At 34.5% G+C, this 25,617-nt stretch overlaps 1 protein-coding gene and 1 pseudogene across 1 annotated transcript; both read left to right on the plus strand.

The window, feature by feature from the left end:
- Positions 1-2,713: 2,713 nt before the first annotated feature.
- LOC115963416 (protein EDS1-like) lies at positions 2,714-7,994 on the plus strand. The gene is made up of 3 exons (XM_031082410.1): positions 2,714-3,138; positions 6,056-6,850; positions 7,078-7,994. Exons 1-3 carry the CDS (start codon positions 2,806-2,808, stop codon positions 7,795-7,797), a joined length of 1,848 nt encoding a protein of 615 aa, XP_030938270.1. The 5' UTR covers positions 2,714-2,805; the 3' UTR covers positions 7,798-7,994.
- Positions 7,995-9,400: 1,406 nt separating this feature from the next.
- Positions 9,401-23,776, plus strand: LOC115964371 (annotated as a pseudogene).
- Positions 23,777-25,617: the final 1,841 nt, after the last annotated feature.

A 25,617-nucleotide genomic window follows, 5' to 3' on the forward strand; every position in this document is an offset into this window, starting at 1 on the left:
AATTTTATTTGAGTACCGAGTTTCATTTGGTATTGGATTATATTATTTTATTGTGTAGATATATTATTTTAATGTGTTATATAGTAAAATAAAAATTGAGCTGTTAAATGAGTGTTTGGATTCGCATTTCAGCATCACATTTGCTTTTTTTTTTTTAGCGCATGAGCAGTAACATCACGTGGATTCATTGTATAAGAGACAAAATACACTGTTCACGCATTGTTCATGAATCTCACAACATTATTTACACATTTAAAAATTATTTTACTACAATATTTTTAATTTTCAATAAAAATAAATTATATCCAAATAGCTACTAACTTTCCACTTAAAATACCCCCAATTTCTATCACCCACCCGTTTGGCACACCTCACTCAACCTAACATCACTCAAATTTTTCAACATTATGTATGCCCATACCTGTAAATTGGTCCGAGCAAATCTGTTAGAAGTTTTCATCCCATCTTCAACCACTGCTCCTCCTCCTCCTCCTCCTCCTTCCCTCACAAACACGGCAAGCTATGTCACACTGCCAAGATAATCTACCAAAAAGATAAGTGTAAAACCCAACTCCACCTCCTACCACCACGGCCTTGGCCAAAGATGCCACTCCGTCTCCTACCAACACCGATAACCACTGCAACCCAAAAAAAGCCACAAACCCAACGATCCCAACCCTTAAAAACCCAACTCACAGCACCCAACCACCGCAAAACAATACAACCCTCGTCCCACCGATCTCACCATCAGAACCCACAAACCCATGATGTTGAAACATCCACAACCGCACACGATGGTTCACCTGGGTCAAGAGAGAGAGATTAGAGACCCAAAAATCCAACCACCATCTCTCCCTCCTCTGCATAAGCCCAAACAAAACCCACTGATACATAAACAAATAAACCCATAAAAAGTACAGAAAAACCCACAAACAAAAATCCACAAAAGCATCAGTGTGAAGAGATGAAAAAAAGTAGAGAAAGAAAGAAAGAAGAAGCAATAGATGTGAAGAAAAAAAAAAGACAGAAAAAAAAAAGAAAGAAGCACTGAACCTGCAACAGGTAGAGAGAAAGGAGGAGCAAATGTGAAAAAGTAAGAAGGAGAAATGAAAAAGCTTTGGTGTTTGATGTGACAATGCAAAGTATTAGGTCCAACAATTTCACTTAATTATCAAATTGCCACTGAGTTAATAAATTCAAAACTTGAAAATATTTTTTTGGCTGTTTTCGAAATTGGTAGCTCATATCTCACAAAATTTAGGATGTGTTTGGATTGAATTTATTGTTGCTGAAACTGAAAACTGAAAACACTGTAGTAAAATAATTTTTAAATGTGTAAATAGTACCGTGGGACCTATTTTTAATATTTTTTAATGAATAAAGTGGCTGTGGGTCCCATAAACAGTACTACTACAGTACCACTACAGTGTAGCTATAGTGTCGTTTGTCCCTCGGTTCAGCAAAACGCGTGAAATGTAAAAGAAAAAAGAAGAAGAGTGAAACGCAGCAACGAAAACGCAGTAGAGAAAATGCCCTATCCAAACGAGCACTTAGTTTTGTTAACTAAGTTAACTGACCCAAAAACTTGCCAAACAAATATTATACATGTGGGGCCTACGGTTTTTGGATTATGAGCTAGCAAAACTCAGTTTTGTTAACTGAGTTTGGCAAAATCCAAACAACACCTAATACTCTAATAAGACATATCCTTCAAACACAATATAGAATATTGACATTTCTCATTGTGTCGTCATGTAGGCCAATCCTACTCTCAACAAGTACTCTACGGTACGTCGGTACCTGGAGATGGAATCTAAAAATAGTATTGTCACATCTTTCCACGGTAGATGGAATCTAAAAAATAAAAATGTAATTAAAATATTTCAAACGCGTAATTACCCAACAGTCATTTCACTTAACTAGAGAAGAAAATGAATGGACAAAAATGCACCTAGACTAGTAGAAAGCTCCTGGTATCAGCATCCTTGATCAAACCGAAGAAACTTCTTTGAAGAAATGTGCCTGGCCCCAGTTTTCACTCATAAGGCTTTTCATTGGAGGTTTTTATTTTTGGAGGCTTTTCATTGGAGGCTTTACGCATATTTCTATAGCCCCAAGTCTCCAACCACCTTTTGACATAGGCTACGTTTGGATAAGGCGTTTGCCTCTGTTTGTTTGTTTGTTTGTTTTTTTTTTTTTTTTTTTTTTTTTTTTTTTTTTTTTTTTTTTTTTTTTTTTTATGCGTTTTTGAGCTTTTTGAGTGCTATGATTACTGTTTATGTACTGTTTAATAAACAGTAACCGCACATTGTGTACTGTTTACGGATCCACAAATTTTATTTTTCAACAACTTTTTCATTAAAAATGGGTCCCACGATACTATTTACACATTTAAAAATTATTTTGTTACAGTATTTTTCAGTTTTCAGCTATATCCAAACGGACCCATAGTCTTGGCCCAAAGAAACTTCCTTGAAGAAATGTGCCTGGCCTCAGTTTTCACTCACGAGGCTTTAAGCATATTTAATTCTATAGCCCCAAGTCTCCAACCACCTTTCGGCAAAGTCTTTGGCCCCTTTTTTTTTTTTTTTTTTTTTTTTTTTTTTTTGGGGCAAAGTCTTGGTCTTTTAATCAGCCAAAAATTAAAAAAAAAAAAAAAAAAAATTAGAGCAAGTCTTGGTCAATAATTTTTTTAACCCAATATTCACGTTATAATCTGCATAAAAGCTAAAGGGTATTTGTATTTTGCAGTATAAACAAGCTACTTCCTTGCTTCAAGCTCTAACTTAAGAAAAAGCAAGAAGAATGGCTAGTTTAAAGGTTGGAGAAAACAAAGAAATCAATACAGACCTAATCCAAAAGGCTTGCTCTCTTGCAGTGAAAGCTCACAGCAAATCTTCACAAAAGTCATATATTCTTGAGAAGACTGGTGGTTCATCATATGTGATCTTTAGCTTTCCTGGATATTGGTCTGAAAATGACTGGTATGATGGAGAACCTTTTGGAGAAACCAAGATCAATCTTGATTTGTTTCCTTCTCTTAGAAGTATAGGCATTGATGAACATGCCAAGGTCAACAAAGCCTTTCAGCAGAGATTTGTTGACAAAATCTCGAGGAACCAAGATTTCATAAAGGAGGTACATTTTGCTCTTTCTCTCTCTTTATAATTTATTTAAATAATTTGCTTACATTGTTTACACCATATATGTATTTGTAATGTATAAAGTTGGGCGGAAATATAACATATGAAATGTTTAGAAATTAAAAAAATAATAGTTATTATCTACTTTGTCTGGAAAAATGGTTGCATGTTAGCAGTAACAGAACTAGGATTTTAGTCTCGGACAAAGATTAAGATAAAAGGCTGAAGCCAGATTAATTTAAAAAATATTAATTAATATATGTAAAAATGATTGACATAAAAAAAACATAATTTGAATATAAGTGAGAATTTATTTTTTCGTGCTTGGTGTCAATTTAATTTTGTGTCTAATGTTAGAGTTGAAATATAATATAATCATTATTATGTTTAAGGTATTTCGCAATTTAAGACTAGACTCATCACATGTGCAAAGCGTGTGCAATAATACTTTTTTTATTTATTTGTTTTTTTGGTACAGTGTTATAATGTTTAAAAGTGATATATAATAACTGTTTGTATTTTTTTTTTTTAAGAAAGAGGTAAAGTAATGTGGAATAATGTTTAAAAATGAGATAGAGATAGTGTCCTAAGATTTAGGCTGAGTGGAGAAGATAAAGGAAAAAGTCTAAAACTTAGGAACAGTAGATTACTCTTTTAACTAATTTGTATTTTTTTTTTTTATGTCACCAATTTGTATTTTTTAATTTAAAATTATTTAGCTAAAAGATAAGGGTATTTTAGAGCTTTTAAAAATTTGTATAAAGGTATTTTAATACGCAAAATGTTGAAAGCCGAACATAAAATCTTATTATTAATAGTATAGAAGTATATATGACGGAAAATTATTGTGTACTCCTAGAGTACTATAAATGCGTACTCTCTTCTCTCACATAAATAATGAGTCCCACTAATTAAATTTATGGTGAGACCCACCATTCTTGTGAGAGGAGGGACTACGTATTTATGATACTCCGGGAATACTTAATAATTTTCCATAAATAACTAAAAGTAAAGTATATTTTAAATAAATGGTAAAGATAAATAAAAATAATTAATATGTAGTCCTTAATAGATGAAGTTAAAAGAGTAATTTTTAGATATTCAAACAAGATATTTTAATGACTTAAAAAGTAAAATAAAAAATAAATTAATAAGAAGTATTAAAATTATAAGAATATACTCAAAAATTTTAAATTGTTCTATACAAGCCTTGATTTTTATTAAATAAATTATATAAAATTATTTTAAATTAACTCAAAAGCACTAAATGTTTATTCTTTCTATATTACTTATTATTTCAAACAAACAGAAGGAGGGTTTATTGCCCAAAAAAAATAAAAAGTATTTTTTATTACTGGCACATTGGTTAAGGAATATTGTTGTGATATTTTACCATTTTGTAATATTGGAAGGCTTCATAAAGAGTTTGTTTTTTTTTTTTTTTTTTTTTTTTTTTTTTTTTTTTTTTTTTTTTCAAGGAGTATGTGTATGTGTTTATGTTTTTTTAAAAGTGATGATTGTACGGTAAAAGGAGAGGGGAAAAAAAAGAGAGAAAGAGTGAAGGAAGGCAGACTCGCGGGAAGAAAAAAAAAAAAAAAGTAGAGAGAGTTTGGTTTTGTTGATGGGCTTATGATTTTCAACTTATTTACAAAAAGAACATTTAGCAACATTACTTTTTTTTTTTTTTTTTTGAGAATTATATATATTTTTAACACACATACAGGGATAAAGGAGATGGTTTTAAAGAAACTTACATGAATGAGTTTGGTTTTAGCAACATTACTTGAAAAACTAAAAAACTAGTATGAATGAGTTTTCAAAATACATGTTTTAAATACCCTAATTTGAGAATTGTAGCTCAAATAGCCAAAATAAAACATCACTACCAAAAATTTTTTTTTTTTGGCTCTTAGTTTTTAGTGTTTAAACATTTAAAACTGTTGTTTGAACATTACTACCAAACAAGCCCTTAATCTCTCATCACTCGTTTGTATTTGATTTGATTGAGTAATTGCATCACTTGTTTGTATTTGATTTGATTGAGTAATTGCTTGGATTTCCATCAAGATTACTCAGTGTTTTTTGTATTTTTCATGCAAGTGCTTAACTTCTACTTATATTTATTGACCTAGATTTGCATGTTCTTTATTGTTATTGTATTATCGAAGTACCTGTTTTTTTTGTTTGTTCTAACTGACAAAACACATATCATTATAGAGAAAGAACAAAAATCATGAACAAAAGCCATTTTAATGGCATTGAAAGTTTATTCATTACAACAGCTATAAAAGTTTAATAATAAATAAAACCCAATTGAACAAAAATTCAGTTCCAACGGAGTTAGAGGCCAGGTCTTTATATAATATCCTCATTTATTGTCGCTGAATCAAAGTCTTCTTAATTGAGACAATACCAAACCCATTCGAGAATACCAATGTGACCCAATTTTTTTAAGGAAAAAAAACTTGTGTAGCCTTCTATTTTTATTGATTTGCCAATCACATCTTGCCATTACAGTAAAACCCTTCTTTGATTGTCTTTTTAATAGCTCTAAGCCTCTAAATATGTTAGGATTCAGCTTGATTTGGCTAGGAACACGGATAGTTTCAAAAGGCTTTTTTTTTTTTTTTTAGTCTAGTGTGATAATTTTCTTTTTCTTTTTTTAAATTTTAGATAAGTTTATTTTGAAAACATGGATTAGTTGGAGAGTGTCTTATTTTGTAGGCATTTTAAATAGACTTGGAGATATATTTTTATCCGGTTATTCTTAAGTTTTTTCCCTGTTAAACCTAAAATTTCGGAGTATTTTTGAACCATAAAGAAGTCCAATCCAAAAATGGAAATCATCTTTAGAGGTAGTATAGATTAAAAAAAAAAAAATTGATGTGATTGAATATGATTATATCATTCAGGTGGAAAAGGCTAAGAATGAGCGGAAGCAAATCGTGTTCACAGGACACTCCACGGGTGGTTCAATTGCCATCCTTGCAACAATTTGGTTCTTGGAAAAATACTGGAGATCAGATGCCTCAGCAACCTCACCTCTCTGTCTGACTTTTGGATGTCCTCTAACCGGTAACCATATATTTTCCCATGCTCTTAGGCGTGAGAAATGGGCTCCATACTTCATTCATTTTGTCATGAGATATGACATTGTCCCACGGATCTTGCTTGCTCCTATCTCATCAATTAAACAAGAATTTCAGCCAATTCTCCAGTTTCTTAATCCAAAATCCTCCCGTGCATCCACTAACACCCCCCCGGAGGCTTTGAATTTCTATATGAATGTAATGAAGAATGCATCATCTGTGGCAAGCCATGCTGCTTGCAAACTCATGGGGAACACAAACCTGCTATTGGAAACCATGGCAAACTTCACAGCATTAAGCCCTTACAAGCCCTTTGGAACATTTGTCTTCTGCACTGGGAATAGAAAACTGGTTATCTTGAGTAATCCAGATGCTGTTTTGCAACTGCTGTTTTACTCCTCTCAGTTGGACAATGAAGCAGAATGTCCAGATGTTGCCCAAAGAAGTCTTCAACAACATTTCAGCTATGGGAATGAATTGAAAGACTGCTTCACTAAGCTAGATGCGGACCATGCGGTTTTGTTGGAGTCATTGGAAAAACTTCCATTATCTGCAGACTCTACAACTACAAGTAGTGATATTACAACAATTAATGCAGCCTTGAAGGACCTCGGCTTGGTAAGTTCTATTTCCTTTGCTTGTTTCAACAAATTCCGAAATCTTGAAATCAATCTCTTTTTAAAAAGTAATTAAACATGACTTGCAATAGACTATACAAAGAGAATTAAAAAAAAGAAAAGAAAAAGAATTTCAATGTTAGAAAATATGTTGAATTTAGAGCACAACTCACCAAAGAATCTTCTTGGTCTTTTCTTTGTGCTTATTTCCTGTGTGAGGTGTTCTAGAGCACAAGAGCTAGGTTGTGTCTTTGTGCTGCTGGAGAGTTAGAGAAGCGGAAGATTGGAAATAAGAACAGCATCGATCTCAAGAAGGCAGATACAGCAATGAAATACCTACAAGAATACCAATTGAGTTGTAAGCATCAAGGCCTAGGTTGCTATGATGCCTTCAAGATTCATAAATCCGACAAGGATTTCGAGGCTAATGTGAATAGACTTGAGTTAGCAGGTATATGGGATGAAATTATTGAAATGTTAAAAAATTATGACCTCCCGGATGCATTTGAGGGTGAGAAGGAGTGGATAGATCTTGGAACAAAGTACCGCCACCTTGTTGAGCCCTTAGATATTGCCAACTACTATAGACACTTGAAGAACAATGACACCGAAGGTTATACGAAAAAGGGCAGGCCAAAACGTTACAGGTTCACACAAAGATGGCTTGAGCATGCTCAGAGGTTGCCTGCTGGATCTTGTGGAGAATCATGCTTTTGGGCCGACGTAGAGGAGCTGCGCATTAAAACCAGCAGCAAAGAAGGGTATGCACCATTCAAAGATGAGGTTTTGCAACTAGAAGAACAAGCAATGAAATGGATCAATGACGGAGTGTTGGATAAAGATGTGTTGATGGAGAATTCCACATTTATGGTGTGGTGGAAAAAACAACCTGATCCGTTAGCATCTTGCATTAACGATATAGAAGGATTCACGATCACGAGTGCCTAGCATGTTGATTTCTTAATTGGCTACTATCAACAGCTTTCTGTTATCTTCTGTAGTTTTATGTTAAAGTTTGCAATTGCTCAGCTGGGTGTATGTATGAGTTTTTTTTTTTTTTTTTAATCTAAGAGTTTGTGTGGTTGTTTGAAACATATTTCTTGTTTCAATAAAATTTAATCGTTCCCTAAAGAGAAATGCTGTTTTGTGTATGCTCATCCTAATAATGAGTATCACTTCATGCACATTAAATTGGGAAAAAACTTATTCAACAGAACCACCATCCAATTCCAACCTCAAAATGGCATCACTATTTGATTGATTGGTAATACTTTAGTGTTCTTGTGATTCTTCCTACATATTGAAAAGTGCCACGTGTTTCTTATATTCACTGAAAATTTCGTGGACCATGCTACTATATTTTATCCAAGAAATTGAGAATGCTAACAAACTTCAGGCACCCCTCTCTAACAAAGTTATATGCCATATTAAAATGTGAATAAAACTCGTATTTGAGCATAAATTAATTCAGTCCGATAAATACATAATAAGATTACAACATAAAAATATACGAACATGAAGTCATTATTTCCAGAAGATAAAAATTGTTATTTGGTCGTATATAACATGCATGAAACCAAAATCCACCCTACTTAATCCCAATTTCGATTGTCGCACCTCCACACTTAGCAAAAGGAGGACAACTATCCTCTAATAATTCACAATTTATACTACCATATTTTCCTTTCCACTTCTTGACTCTCCGAGCACTTTGTGCATGGAAAAGTGTCAATTAAGCAACAAAACTTTTAGCTTAGACTAATTAATATTCAATGAGATGGAAAGGAAGTGATTGCATGAAAACTCGTATTCAATGAGATGGAAACTTGCATTAAATTAATTCCAACGTCACAAACTTTGACTTGATAGTTAATGTAATTGCTATGCTATCCCAAACACTCTTGAGCACTAGCATCAGTTTTTATGCCAAATGCCAATTCAACACAACAAAACCTAGTTTTTCTATTTTAACATTGCATTTAACATTACACCCTACATCACATCTTCTATTCTTCCATACACCACATTAAAAAAATATAAACAACTACTAAAAAATCAATTTAATTTCTCCAAAAACTCCTCTCTCTCTCTCTCTAAACCAGAAGTCATCCACCATCTCTCTTCTCTCTACTCTTTGAATCTAGCACCCATCCACCGTTGTGACCACCACCCATAACCACCACCGCCATGGTTCTACAAAAATACAAAAAATAAAAATAAAAACCCAAATGCAAAAACCTAGTCAACAACATCCAAACCCACCTCCAAATTAGATCCCACAAATTCGAACCCATTACCACAATTGGAACCACCAAGACCACTAAAATCAGCCACTGCACCCCAAACAAATCGACCCATAACCACCACACACAAAAAAAAAGAAAAAAAAAGAAACAAAAACACACACACACACAAACACAAACAAACCTGAATTAAAACCCACCAAAATTAGCCACAACAACAACCCAAAAAACAAACAAACCCAAAATTAAAACCTATTTCTCGTCGATCAAGAGAGAGAGATCTGGCAATAGGGCACTATAGAGAAGTAATGTGGGATGGTGGCAAACTTGGGGAGGTTGAGAGTGTGAGTGAGGGAGAAAGAGAGGAGAGGTAGGGTGAGAGTAAGAGAGCAAGAATGAGGGGTTGGGAGAAAGTGAGGGGAAGAGAGGCCGAGAGTGATGAGAGAAATCAAAAAGGAAAATGAGAGAGAGAGAGAGAGAATAAAAAAAAACAATAAAATTTTTACAATTTATGCTCATATAGTTCTAAAATTGAAATTGTACTATTCATCAATGCTAAAATTTTTAACATTTAGAACATTTGATGTGTGGAAGGCTTTTTAGTGTTTGGTGTGCCAATGCTCTAAGACTAATTCAATAATAATATTTATGCTAAAGATAACACATATAAATTCTAAGACTCTATAAGTTTTAGAAAAATAAATAAATCTTATAATCTTGATCCGTTTTTTCTTGGATATATTTTGTTTACCATTCTTCCTTTTTTTTAACCATCCAATTCTTGCATTTGAATTTCATAGAAAAACTGATTGATTTTATCTTCTTCCATGAATGATAAAGCCCCACGTGTTTTTTTTTTTTTTAAATCTTTTTGAATATAAACAATGCCTGCAATTTTATTTCTGTTTTCATTGGTAGGAAAATATTGGTAAGGCCGTTATGGAAAACTTTCTTTTGCCGAACTCTAATGCTGTGAAGGTTTTAAAATTAAAATAAAAAATAAAAAATAAAAAATGAAGAGCGAATGACACAAATCTTTTGAATGCAAATAATATTACATGAGAGAGAGTGCCTGTAATTTTTATCCCTTTTATTCTCCATTTAGGTTCTATTAAGACATTGGCTAAGTGGGTGGGTGTTGCTATTATTACACGGAAATTGATCTTCTACTTCCTCAACAAAAAAAAGAAGAAAAAAAAGAAGAAAAAAAAGAAAGAAATCGATCTTCTACAGCCTAATAGTGTGATAGGTGCCCTGTCCATTTCCTACCGTTAAGCTTGGATAATATTATTTTCAGTGAAATTTTGGGGATTTAGTGATTTACAAATGCAATTCCACTAGACATTTTCTCAACGTGTCATGTAGGCCAATCCTACTTTTTCCAAGTTCACAGTAAGAACAATAGTATTGCTACATTTAAAGCGGAAAAGAGCATTCACATAGAATTCTTATCGATGTTAGCATGAAAATTTATTTTTATTATCATACAATCATTTTTCAAAGACACTCATGTTAGACTATTCTAAAAATATTTCAATAAAACATTCATTCCTTATTCACTTAACCACTTTTTTTAAACATCCACATTACTCAAACACACGCAATTGTGAATTGAGAAATGTATAAAATGTCTTTACACATGAACTTTAGCTGTGTAAATTTACTTAAGTATTGTAGATGCAGATAAGATATGCATAACTGTGAACAAATTGACGTGGGTAATTTTTTGGGTCGTTTGGCCAAAATGTTACATTTATGCCATTTTACATTTACAGATACAAATGGTTTGAGTCAGTAAGTTATTAAACTCAGACGGAACTAGCCAGTTGGACTAAAAACCTGGTGACTTGACACCTAGATTGGTTCGAGTGTTTAAATGGATTGTTTCTGCATATGACCCAATCAAGCCTAGTCAAACTCGGGGGGTTTATGGCAACCAGGGTAACCCAAATGGGTTTATATAACCTAGTTCGGTTTGTGAAATTTATAAAAGTACATGTATAGGTTCACTTTATTGACTTCTTTACCGATTAATATGTTATAATGTGTTAGTTTAAAGAAGAGAAAACCTAAAATTTTTTTATAAAAAAAATGCACTTTTCAGCCTATATACCTACCTCCAAAACTCTCATGCTATCAAAATACTACTTTGTTATTGTGAAATCTTGATTTTAAATTATAATTTCTAGTTTAATTTAGATACATTTTTTTTTTAAAATTTATGTATTTATATATATTCACATAAAAAATATTTATTTTTTAAAATTTTCTATTTTCTCTTGTGGTTTGACCCGTAACTGACTAGTGAATTAGTAACCCAGTGATCTAACTCAAAGATCGAATTAATATCCTTGCCAAGTTTAATAACTATGGGTTTGACATCTTTTAAGTATTCCAAATGCATAGTTACCAAAGTCACTTCACTTACACTAAAAATAAATAAAAGAAAAAAAAAAAAGAAAAAAAGAAGAAGAAGAAGAACATCAAATAGGAAGTTGTGAGAGCAACATCCTTAATCACATCAAGAAACTTCCATGAAGAAATGTGTCCGGCCCCAGTTTTCACTTATGAGGCTTTTCATTGGAGGCTTAAGAATATTTCTATAGCCCCAGTCTCCAATCACCTTCCAGCAAGTCTTGGTCAATGACATTGTTCATTCAACCAAAGACAAAAATAAAATTAAAGGAAGTCTTGGCCGTCAACGATTGTTTAACCCAGTCTTGGCCAAAGACAAAAATAAAAATTAAAGGAAGTCTTCAAGCTCCAACTCAAGAAGTACAAATAAATAAATGGACTGACCACTTGCTTGTCCCTACTATTGATTCTTCTATTTTTTTTTTTTTTTTTTTTTTTTCCTGCTGAATGATTCTTCTATGATTTACTAACATTGTTTACGCCATAATAAATATATTAAGAATGTAAACCATATTATATGTATTTGTAATGTGTAAGGTTTGGTGGAAATATAATATATGAAATGTTTAGAAATTAAAAAATTAGTAGAATACTAGTTTTTGTCTGGAGAAGTGGTTACATGGTAGCAGTAACAGAACTACGATTTTAGTAGAGGACAAAGATTAAAATAAAAGGTTAAAGCCAGATTAATTTCAAAATATTAATTAGTATATTTAAAAAGTAATTAATTAATTAAACATAATTTTTTTTTGAGAATGTAATTAAACATAAATTGATTGACATAAAAAACATAATGTAAATAAGTGAGAATTTATCTTCTCGTGCATGGTGTCTGTAAGGACGCGATTCGTGGCGGACCGTAACAGTGTCTGGTTCGCACGTGAAAAGGCCCCCAACAATATCATTTGTAGAGCGTGGGTTTGGAGGGCTAAGCCTTGATCGATAGGAGGTGGGTTTTTCGCGGTGTCCGTACAAGTTTAAGTTTTCCTACACCTCTGGAGTCTTTCTCCTGGAGGTGGGCTGGGAAGCTCTGGTTTCTGGCCATTTTTCCCAACCCTCCTAATGGTGCACCTTCCTTTTTATTATATAGTCCGTCTTGGCTGATCATGACCCTCCACTTGTAGGTCAGGCAGGAGCTTATTTCGGTATCCATCCCATCAACCGTCCCGTCTAACTTTCTATTAGTTGCATGGATCGACGTTTGCACCGCCCAAACGTCTTTTCTCATTAACCAGCTCTGGGTATTGGCAGGTGCATTTACTAAAGGGGGTGGGACGCGCTTTCCTTGGTCCGAGTTCACACCCTGCTTCCCTATGGGTCCCATTCCGTTCACATCCCCTGGAGGGGGCTATTTAGGGATTGCCTACACCAGAGTGTTGGTCTTCCCGTTGAAGCTATGGAATGTCGAGGACAGGGTAAGTTCTCAGCCGTTCCCCTTGCTACCTCGGCCACTGATCATTCGTCTTCGACAAGGTACCTCCTCGGCGCGGGCCCTGGGCCCAGATAGAGTTTGGGCCGGACTGCAGAACTCTCGGACCCACAGTGTCATTATTATTATTATTTTTGTATATAATGTTAGAGTTTTTTTTTTTTTTTTTGGTGTGTGTGTGTGTTAAAACTAATGTTAAAGTTGAAGTATACTAAAATCATTGTTATGTTTAAGGTACTTCATAATCTAAGATGACCAAAATTTTAAAATGTAAAAGTACTGATGTTTATTCTTTCTATATTACTAGAAATGCATTTGTTAGTGAACTATTTTAAGAAAGTTTTTATGGGAAAAGAAAAAAAAGATAATATTTTGACAACTTTTTCAATTTCTTATAAAAATGGTATAAATTTTTTTTCTAAACTTGTTTATTAATAATTGTCCTAAGGGTACCCGTTAACATGATCATATTACTTATCATTTTTTTTTTCTTTTTGATAAGATTACTTATCATTTCAAACTAACAAAAGTTGGGTTTATTATGATTATTTCATTTAGGTGGAAAAGGCTGTGAATGAGAAGAAGCAATTAGTGTTCACAGGACACTCCACTGGTGGTTCAATTGCCATCCTTGCAACAATTTGGTTCCTAGAAAAAATACTTGAGACCAGATACCTCAAGAGCCTCACCTGGCTGTTTGACTTTTGGATGTCCTTTAACCGGTAACCATATATTTTCCCATGCTCTTAGGCGTGAGAAATGGACTCCCTACTTCATACATTTTGTCATGAGATATGACATTGTCCTCGGATCTTGCTGGCTCCTTTGTCATCCATTAAACAAGAACTAGTATGTAGCCCCGTGCTACCGCACGGGAATGGATATATTATTAATCATGAGTTTATTCATATTTAAAAGGTTCAGTTAAGTCTAAATTCATATTATTAACCAGAAAATTTCATTAACAAAACATAGCAGTATATATATATTTTACACAGAAAGATGAATCTTGGTGACAATGTTTATCCAAAAGATCTATTCACGCTTTTGAATCTTCAATCTCTATTGGTGATTGAAATTTTCGCAGTAAAAAATTTTAAATTAAAAAAAAAAAAAAACAACCCTCAGAGTTGTACTCATTTTGTAGTTTTATGATGGGTCATTTTGTAACATGATGGGCATTTGTGTGAAGAAAAAACCTCTGAAGTTCCATGACTGATAAAAGAAATTCTCTCCAATCTCTTTTTATAGAGAGAGGGGTTTGTGCGTATTTTTATACATCCTTTATAGTTGTATTATCACGAAGCAGGTCCAATGGATTTAGATTGGTACTACCGATTCCCAAAGCATAAGTGTTTAATGTATTATTAATTTCATCTCATTGGCTTCTGCACATGACAGCAAAATTAAAAATAATTAGATTGTACATGTGTATAGTAAAATTGGACTCCAATTTCAGATTCTAATTGAACAATTGGAATGATAATATATGATAGTAACAACAATAGAAAAATTCAAATAAAATTTCGAATTAAATTGTAACAATCTGAATAAAAAATTCCAGTACAAAGACAGGGTGGAGTGATCCACTCCAAGAAGGCGACCAAACTTGCGTAAATATAGAATAATAAATCTCTCTCCGAAAAATTTACACTGTTCATAACATTTACTTTCACTGAACATTTTAAAAACATAATGACTCACATCTGCCATCCAAACATCTACAGCCGGGTCCTCTCCAATTCGTGTGAGATTCCATTGATCACTAAGTTCCTTTGATCACTAAGTTCCTTTGCAGCCTGCAAAAAGTATCATCCATCAGTCTACAGCAGTGCTTTCTTCATTGTTATAGGTGCCAAACCTGAACAAAAAGCCAAATATAAGGATAGTGAATTTTAGGCATAATGTGCATCTAATCACATATTAGCAATTTATAACAAATGTAAAGATGCAAACTTTGTAAGTGAATAGTAAACAAAACTCAATGTCAAAACTAAGAAGAAAGCACTTTAATCCGAAACTCAGTGCAAATGTAAAGATGCAAACTTTGTAAGCAATTTATAACAAAGATGCAAACTTTGGCTTTGCTATCTTTCTGGAAATTATGCAATGTACCCAAACCAAGTTCTTATCACCGATATTAATCTCTTTGGTTTTCACGTTTGACTACAAAATCAAGAAAAAACTTAATTAGCACAGTAACTCACTTGACCCGATACATAGAAGTGGTTTTAATGAGAATGAGCCCACATATATTTAGCCACATGATGCAAAATTCAACTTCAATTTCAGATTTTAGACACATGGCACAAAATTAGAGTTCTAATTTGGAATTCAATTTCACACTCTCTCTGCTTCACCTATTATTTTATATATAGATTACAGCCAGTTCTCCAATTCCTTAATGCAAAAGCATCCACTAACACACCCTGGGAGGCTTCAAATTTTTATTCGAATGCAATGAGGAATGTGTTATCTGTGGCAAGCCATGTAGGAAAATAAGGCTAAATGAACAAGTTTGATTCAACAATACAAACCCTAAAAATTAGCAATGAAAAAAATAAATAGAAAGAGTTAGAAAGATCTCACAAACTATAGAATTACACAAAATGCGTTGTCTTTAAAGGTTGATTCGTGCCATCCGGAATAAAACTCGGTGTGAATGGTTCTCTTGACCGAACAACCTCCCAAAGATTAGACTATAGTGATTTCTTTAAGTTGATCACACACTCAAGCAAGAAGAACTAAGAACAACCTTAATTTGCCTTTCCTTAAAACTAAAAATTGATGCTGAAATTTTTGGTGGAGATGAGCAAAAAAAAAAAAACCCAGAGCAAACAGAAGGAAGAGGCGGTTGTGTAGCAAAAAAAAAAAAAAAAAAAAAAAAAAAAAAAAAAAAAAAAAAAAAAAAAAAAACCTTAAGAAAATAAAGAGGGGAAATGAGGGTTTTATAAACCAACTAGTGTGAGGGCTGAGAGCTACATGCAACGGTCACTATGCAAGCCAACGGGCAGCACATTAAATGCCCTAACGGGTTGCTTGTTTAATAGCCAACAGGTAAAACCAAAATGGGCTAAAAGGAAAAGAAATAGAAAAGGAATGAGGAACAAGAGAGATAGAGACAAGCCTAAACCCGAGACAAGCCTAAACCCAACCCAAGCCCAACTCTAACCCTTAGCCCATTATCTTTAAAGCTAACACTTAAGTGGTGCTATAGTTTATAAACATATATGAAAACTCATCTCTAACCAATGTGGGACACAAGCATAGTTTAAGTATTTGAAACACACATACTCCAACAATCCCTCACATGTTACAAACACTAAACTAGGAAAGACAATAAACTCAAGAAGGCATGCTTCAATATGGTACCCTAAGGTTTTAACCATACTTAGGGTAAAGAAGTAGGAACTACTAGACAATGGTAGAGTTAGACTCTTTTAACCAAGCTATTAGATAACCAAACTTACCATCCACATACCTTTCTTTACCAAGGTTGTTCCATAAGCGGGTTGGCGCCTTATACAACCCATGCACCATTGGGTTTCATGAGAGTTCTAGAGACCTACCCAAGTTTCATAGGAAGCGGCACAACTTGCACTCCCACATAGGTGGCATCCATCAAGAGTGTGTGCAATACACCCCATCCCAATAGGTAGGGACTATGAATCCATTAAGAGCTAGAGCTCAACCTCCAACAATCTGCAACTTAGCACTGTCTCACACCATAGGGATGGACTCATCACTAATCTCCTCAATGAGATAATAAAATACATAATAACTGACAGTGCCTATATGGACCACAAATGACCTTTACCCATTTAACCCCTTGCGTGGAATCACCCATCATAGAGGTTGGACATTGGCCATAGTGTCACAATTTGCTTATCAGTCCTATTCCCTTCAATGTCTCACTCATCAGCCTTCTTGCTAGTGACTTGGTCAAAGGATCGACCAAATTCCTTTCTGACCTCACAAGTCCAAGGACATTACACCATTATCAATGAGCTACCTCACAATATTGTGCCTCCATCGGATATATCGACTTTTCCCATTATAGATTTTGTTCTTAGCACGTGCTATGGCAGCTTGGCAATCACAATGCATGCAAATAGAGGCAATAGAGTTAGTATACAATGGTATATCAATTAACAAACTCCTAACCCACTCAGCTTCGGACCCAGCCTTTTCTAAGGCTACTAACTCTGATTCCATGGTGGATCTCACCATGCAAGTTTGCTTAGATGATTTCCAAGAGACAGCCCTCTAGCTAGTGTAAACATATATCTACTAGTGGGCTTTACCTCATCTGTATTAGAGATTCAATTAGCATTACAATATCCTTCTAATATAGTAAAATAACCACAATATGACAAACCATAATCAAAAGTATCCTTTAAATATCTCAACAATCTAGATATTGCATCCCAATGTTCAATACTAGGATTATGAGTATATCTACTCAATCTACCAATAGTATATGCAATATCAGGGCCAATATAGTTTGTCAAAAACATCAAACTACCAATGATTTGTGCATATTTATCTTGTGAAACACTATTACCACGATTTTTAAACAAGTGCACCTTTGAGTCAAAAGGAGTTGACATAGGTGACATATCAAAGTGTTCAAATTTCTTAAGAATTTTCTCTACATATTGAGATTGTGATAGTGTAATGCAATCATTATCCCTAAGGATCTTGATGCCCAAGATTATATTTGCCTCACCCAAATCTTTCATATCAAAATTAGAGGCAAGAAAGTGTTTAGCATCATGCACAACATCAAGGTTAGTTCCAAATATAAGTAAGTCATCAATATATAAACATATAATAACACCTTCATTATTAATAAACTTGCTATATATATATATTTATCGACACCATTGATCACATACCCATGTGTAAGCATAAAATTATCAAATTTTTCATGCCATTGTTTAGGTGCTTGTTTTAAACCATATAAAGATTTAACCAACTTACAAATTTTATGTTCTTGTCCAAGAACTACATAACCCTCGGGTTGCTCCATATAAATTTCTTCTTCTAAATCACCATTTAGAAAAGTAGTTTTAACATATATTTGATGTACTACAAGTTTGTAAATAGAAGTAATGACAAATAAAATTCTAATAGATGCAATTCTAATAACCGGAGAATAAGTATCAAAATAATTCACATTATGTTTTTGCTTATAGCCCTTGGCTACTAAGTGAGTTTTAAACTTATCAATTATACCATCCGATTTTAATTTCATTTTAAACACCCATTTGGAACTAATAGGTTTAACTTTGGGTGGAAGCTCAACTAATTTCCAAGTATGATTAGACATAATAGATTCTAATTCATTATTAATTACTTCCAACCAAAAAGGTGTATCTACGGATTTAATTATATCATAGTAACTTACAGGTTCATCTTCAACAACATAGGCAAGGAAATCGTTACCATAATCCTTTTTCTTCCTAGCTCACTTGCTTCTTATTTCTTGCACATCATCAACAAAGTCATTAGAAATTTCAATAGAATCATGTTATACTTTTTCCTTATTTTTCAAAAGAAACACATGCTCAAAGAATATGGTATTTTCGGATTTAATAATAGTGTATGATTCTAATATATCATTTTTATGACAAGAAATTTATATCATGAACTATTCCAAGCATAACCAATAAACACACAATCACATGTTCTAGAATTAAGCTTTCTCCTTTTAGGCTTGGGTAGCATGACCTTAGCCAAGTAACCTCACACTTTAAGGTATTTCAAGTTAGGCTTACACCCTTCCTAAAGTTCATAAGGAGTTTTACCGGTTTTCTTATGAGGTACCTTATTTTGAATATGACAAGCCGAAAGAATGGCCTCCCCCCACATGTTGGAAGATAGCCCAGAACTAACAAGCATAGCATTCATCATCTCTTTAAGAGTTCTATTTTTCCTTTCGGCTATTCTATTAGATTCCGGTGAATAAGGTTGAGTTACCTCATGTATTATGTCATTTTGTTCACAAAATTCCTTAAAAGGATTAGACTCATATTCACCACCTCTATCGGTTCTAAGTCTTTTAATCCTTTTATTCTTTTGGTTCTCAATTTCACTTTTATACTTTATAAACATTTCCAAAGTTTCATCTTTGGTTCTTAGTAAATAAAGTTTAGTGAATCTAGAGTGGTCATCAACAAAGATCACATAAAATCTTTTACCACCTTTAGCCATGGTGTGTTTTAAATCACTCAACTCACTATGTACCAATCCAAGAAGCTCAGTTTCTCTTATTATGGATTTACAAGGTTTCTTGGTGATTTTAGTTTCGGCACAAATTTCACATTTGTCCATATTAGCTTCACTTAGTGAGTTAATAGTTCCACATTCTTTCATTTTCTTTATATAGCCAAGATTAACATGTCCAAGTCTACCATGCCGAACATCAATGGAATCAACTAAGTAAGCACAAGAAGATGAACCTTTTTCATTAATAACTTGATCAACATTTAGTACAAAGAGACCTTCATCATCATAGCCCTTACCAATAAAAACTTCATTCTTGGTTAAAATAACTATGCCACCATCAAATAAAACTTTAATACTGGCCTTACCAAGCAAATGTACCAAAATGAGATTGTGTCGAAAGTGAGGTACATGAAGGACATTATTGAGTGAAAGAGTTTTACTGGAAGTTAGCTTCAAGAGTAGATTCCCTTTACCACTCACTGACACGGACCTATTGTCCCCAACATAGACACATTCGGTGCCTTCCGCCATAAGAGTGTAGGAACTAAACTCCTCTTTGAATTCACCAATGTGTTTTGTTCAAGCCGAGTTAACTACCTATTCCTTCACTTTTGTCACCAAGTGTGCCTCACACACCACCGCTGCAATGATCTCTTCGGTTTGCACCACATTTGCCTTAGTTGATGTAGAGCCTTTGTTGTTGTTCTTATTGTTGTTGAGGTTGCCTCTTGCCCTACACGTTGCCGCATAATGACCTACTTTGCCACAAATAAAACAATTATCCTTTTTCTTTTGGATTTGAGGATTTGAGCCATTTTTATTATGAAATTTTCATTTTCCCCTGAAATCATGTTTCTTATTATGTTGTGGAGGTCTAGAGGGTCCTCCCTCTACGACATTAGCCTTGGAAGTAAATTCCTTAGCTCTAGAAACCTTTTCCGACATCCTATTTGTTTCTTCAATTTGAATATCAACGATAGTTTGTTGAAGATTCAAATAGGTTCTATGGTGACTATACCGGTGTTTATACTCTTTCCAAGAGTCCGACAACTTAAACACAAGGCCATGAGCCACACACCTCTTGGGTAAAACATCACCCTCTTTAGTTAGGTCGGATACTAATTTTTGAAAATTTTCAATTTGGTTAGAAACACTTTTTTCCTCAACCAATTGAAAAGGCATAAATTTAGCCATAGCAAACTTTTTAGCACCCTCATCCTCAAACTCATAACAACCATTAAGTTCATCCCATAAATTTTTAACACAAGTAAAATGACAATAATTATCAAACAACTTGTTAGATAAACCACACTTAATAGTATGAACACATAATTTATTTGTTTTTCCCACTTTGTTATATTTTTAGGATCATCTTCGGGTTTAGGCTCATAAAGAACCCGGTCAATTTTGGTAAATTCCAAGATGGGCAAAACCCTTTCTTTCCAACGCTTAAAATTATTTCCATCAAAAGCCTTAAGCTTTGTAATTTCCGAAATGACCTTAAGAGAATCAACAACTTGTTTCTTCATTTTTAAAACACACTAATCAACCTTTAAAATTGTAGGAAAATAAGGATAAGGTTGCGTTTGGTTCGATGTAAATCGAATTGCGAGTGTAAAATGAATGCAGGGGAAAGTGAATTCTCTTAAGGAAAATGAAATCCAGGTGTTTGGTTCTGCAATGGAAAATAGTCCGGAAAACGATTTCTGGTGTTTGGTAACATTCTGAAAATGCTATTTTCCTACAAATTTTTCACATTTTCTCAGTCATTTTCTCAACTCCCAAACAAATTTTATAACAAAAAATTTCAAATTCTTCACTTAACACAACCAAAAATCAAAATAAAAACATTTTTTATTCATAAACTCAATGAGGGGAGGAAGAAAGAGTGAGAGATTGAGGAAAAGAGAGATAGATTGGGAAAGAGAGGATCAAATTGGATGGAGGACGGCGGCGGCCAGATCGGGTGGATTTGGGGGTGAAGTGGAGTGGGCTAGTGATCGATGGTGGCCAGATCGGCGATTGGTGGTGGCGGCTAGATTGGTTGTCAAGATCGGTATCGAGCTTAGGGCTTTGGGCAACGAGATCGATGGTTCAATCTAGAGGCGGCAGCGACAGCGGGGGTGGGTGGTGGGTTGTAGATCGGTGACATGCAGTTGAAGATTCGGCCATGGTTGGTCAGAGGAAAAGAGAGAGAACGAGGGAGGAAGAGAAGAGGGACGGTGGATGCAGCTTGCACAGCGGTCGGCAGATGATGGACGAAGCTTGCACGGCAGATGGCAGATGATGGATGGAGCTTGCACGGTGACCAAAGCTTGCATGGTGGTCCGATTCCTCTGGTGCTCTCTCTTTCTCTCTCTTTGGGTTGTTGAGTTCTGAGTGAGGCTGGAAATCAATTGAAGGTAAAATGAGTATGTAATTGGTTTTACAGAGTTGGGGTGTCTATTTTACGGTCAACTAAAATTGGTTTTCAATTTGACCGAATTTTCATGCGCATCCAAACACTCTTAAGGGTATAAAATATTTTCCGGATTTCCTTTACCATCGAAACAAACGCAGCCTAAATGAACAAGTTTGATTCAACAATACAAACCCTAAAAAATTAGCAACGACAAAAATAAATAGATAGAGTTAGAAATATCTCACAAACTATAGAATCACGCAAAATGCGTTGTCTTTAAAGGTTGATTCATGAATGGTTCTCTTGACCGAACAACCTCCCAAGATTAGACTATAGTGATTTCTTCAAGTTGATCACACACTCAAGCAAAAAGAACTAAGAGCAACCTTAATTTGTCTTTCCTTAAAACTAAAAATTGATGCTGAAATTTTTAGTGGAGATGAGGAAAAAAAAAAAACCAAAGCAAACAGAGGGAAGAGGCGGTTGTGTAGCTGAAAATAAATAAATAAATAAAGAGGGGAAATGAGGGTTTTATAAACCAACTAGTGTAAGGGCTGAGGGCTACATGCAACGGTCACTGTGCAAGCCAATGGGCTGCTTGTTTAATGGCCAACAGGTAGAACCAAAATGGGCTAAAAAGGAAAAGAAATAGAAAAGGAATTAGGAACAAGAGAGACAGAAACAAACCTAAACCCAACCCAAGCCCAACTCTAACCCTCAGCCCATTATCTTTCAAGCTAACACTTAAGTGGTGCTATGGTTTATAAACATATATGAAAACTCATCCCTAACCAATGTGGGATACAAGCATAATTTAAGTGTTTGAAACACACATACTCCAACAAGCCATGCTGCTTGCAACCTCATGGGAAATACAAAACTGCTATTGGAAACTGTAACCAATTTTATTGCTTAAGCCCTTACAAGCCCTTTGGAACTTATGTCTTCTGCACTGGGAATGGAAAACTGGCTATCTTGAGGAACCCAGATGCTGTTTTGCAACTACTGTTTTACTCCTCTCAGTTGTGCAGTGAAATAGAACGTATAGATGTTGCCCAAAGAAGCCTTCAACAACATTTCAGCTATGAGAATGAATCGAAAGAGAGCTTCAATATGCTAGATGTTGTTTTGTTGGAGTCATTGGAACAACTTCCATTATATGTAGACTCCACAAGTGGTGATTCTACAACAATGAACACAACCTTGAAGGACCTTGGCTTGGTCAGTTCTATTTCCTTTGCTTGTTATTGCCAAAATATTTTTTATTGGTGTTTCAACAAATTCCAAAATCTTGAAATCAATAATCTCTTCTTAAAAGATAATAGTTTTCAAAACTTGACTTGCAAAAGACTTTACCAAGAGAATAGGAAAAAGTATGTTAATGCTGGAAAATGTGTTAAATTTAGCGCACTGCTGCCAAAGAATTTTCTTAGTCATTTCTTTATATGCTTATTTTGTGTTTGGGGAGTTCTAGAGCACAAGAGCTAGATTGTGTCTTCGCGTCGCTGGAGAGCTAAGAATCGAAAGGATGGCAACCAGAATCGCATTGATGCCAAGAAGACAGATATTGAAAAGGCAATGAATTACCTACAAGAAGACTACCGATTGCATTGTGGGCATAGTGTTAGTAGCCTAGGCTGTTATGATGCATTCAAGCTTCAAGAAACCTCCAAGGATTTTGATGCTCATGTGAAGGGGTTTGAGTTAGCAGGTATATGGGATGAAATCATCAAAATGTTAAGAAGGTATGAACTCCCAGATGCATTTGAGGGCGAGAAAAAATGGGTAGAACTTGGAACAAGGTACCGCCGCGTTAGTGAGCCCCTAAGCATCGCCAACTACTATCGACACTTGAAGAACAAAGACACAGGGGCTTATATGGATAGGGGCAGGCCAAAACGTTACAGGTTCACTCAAAGATGGCTTGAGCATGCTCAAAGGATGCCTACTGGATCTTGTGGAGAATCATGCTTTTGGGCCAACGTAGAGGAGCTGCGCATTGAAACTAGCGGCCTAGGAGGCTTTGCATCAGTCAAGGAAAAGGTTTTGCGACTAGAAGAACAAGTAAAGAAATGGATCGATGGCAACGAGTTGGGTAAAGATGCGTTGTTCAAGAAATCCACCTTTATGAAGTGGTGGGAAACATTGCCAGATGAGCATAAGTTGAATTCTTGCATTAAAGATAGAGAAGGATTCATGAGCGTCTAGCAGCATTTTGATTCCTTAGTTGGCTACTATCAACAGCTTTCTGTTATCTTCAATGGTTTTATGCTTTTTGCAATTGCTCAGTTGGCTGTTTGTGTGGGTCTTTTTTTTTTTTTTTTAATCAAGAGTTTCTGTGTTTGTACTATATATTGTTTCAATAAAATATAAACATTTACTAAAGAGGGAAAAAAAAAAAAACCCACAAAAAATTAAGTTTTCTGTATGCTTATCCTTGTAATCAGTATCGCCTCATGCACATTAAATTGGGGAAAAACCTTACTCAAAATCAACAGAGAAGAAGGAAAAATAAAAGCTCTACATGCTTAAATATTTAGATTTGTACACACAGCTACACAGAACATGTTCATGTCATTTGATTCACACAAGCATGCATTTTGAACATAAAAGCTTATACCTTTATGTTATTTTTGCCCATACATTACCCAATGGGTATGGATGGCCATACCCATTGGGTAATGGATATCCAACCCTACCCGATCCAAATATTTCGGGTAATACCCGGTTCTTAATGGGTAGAGCTTAATCGGGTAGGGTATGGATATTACCCGAATTTTTCGGGTAGGGTATGGATATTATCCATACCCGACCCGTAAAAAAAAAAAAAAAAATCCCTAAACCTCTCTCAGTGCTCTCACTGTCACTCAATCTCACACTCTCTTTGCCAAAATTTGTGTAAAAAGGTCACTCAGTCCTCACCGTCACTCTCTCTCTCTCTCAGAGCTCTCCAGTCTCCGCCTTTCCTCGCCGTCGTTTCCGCCCCTACCTTCCTCCAAATCGTCAATCGCGTTTACAACCTCCTCCACGGTAGAGTTAGAATGATATGCTAAGTAGAGAGAGGTGTAATTGTAAGATTTTCATGAAATGATTTGTGTTTGTGTATGTGAATATGAAACTATTTCACTGTTTACTCTTGATTTCTGCATATGGGTTCAAAATTTCCCATCTTTTCCTTTGGGTTTCTGGGTTCTTTGATTATTGTTGCTTTTTGGGTTTTGGCTAGCATCTGGGTGCTTTTGAATTTGATTTTCATGGAGCAGATGGGTGTGCACCTGGGTATTTTGAGTTTATGCCTTTTATTAAAAAAAAAAAAAAAAAATCTAGCTTAGGGATACTGGTTTTCTACTTTTATGTTCTTAGACCCTGAGTGGCTGATATGCATATAAAAGACAACATTTTTTTTATATAAAATTTTGTTATTCTTTAGATTATTAATGTGTAGCTTTGCATTTATAAAACTATCTTTTTGTTTGTTAAATATGAAAGGTTGTAAGAAACCTGTTAGAGTATATATTCAACTTTTATGCTTGTTTTTGCAGTTTAATTTAGTAGCAACTGAGTTTTGGAATCACTATCCATGTATTGGCTTTTGCAGTTGTAGTTTAGATTTTAAAGAAATGACGTGGACCCATATATATTGAAGTAAGTACGATCTAAGTCTGTCATTTGGGATATGAGTTTTACTGAAGCTCATTTCCACTAGTCCTCTGATTCATTATTGAATCACAGCCCAACTAAATAACCAACCACTTAAAAGGGATGCATTCTTAAATAAATAAGTTGCGAGTTGAGCAAGATAAAACTTTAGTTAGTCTTCTTAATGCTTGTATTCTTTATCGGAAATGGAGACTTTGGTTATTTGGGAAGATTATTGTTTGTTCATGTTTGAAGATAAACAGTATTATGAGTTACCAAAGACATAACACTAGTAATTTCTCAACAAAAAAAGAAAGAAAGACATAACTCTAGTACTTTTTGCAAGTGAAATTGGATGCATGTAATGCTAACAGATGTTTTAGCATATCTTCACATTAAGCTAGCATCTG

This window comes from Quercus lobata, chromosome 10, assembly GCF_001633185.2.
Source record: "Quercus lobata isolate SW786 chromosome 10, ValleyOak3.0 Primary Assembly, whole genome shotgun sequence".
Taxonomy (NCBI): Eukaryota; Viridiplantae; Streptophyta; class Magnoliopsida; order Fagales; family Fagaceae; genus Quercus; species Quercus lobata.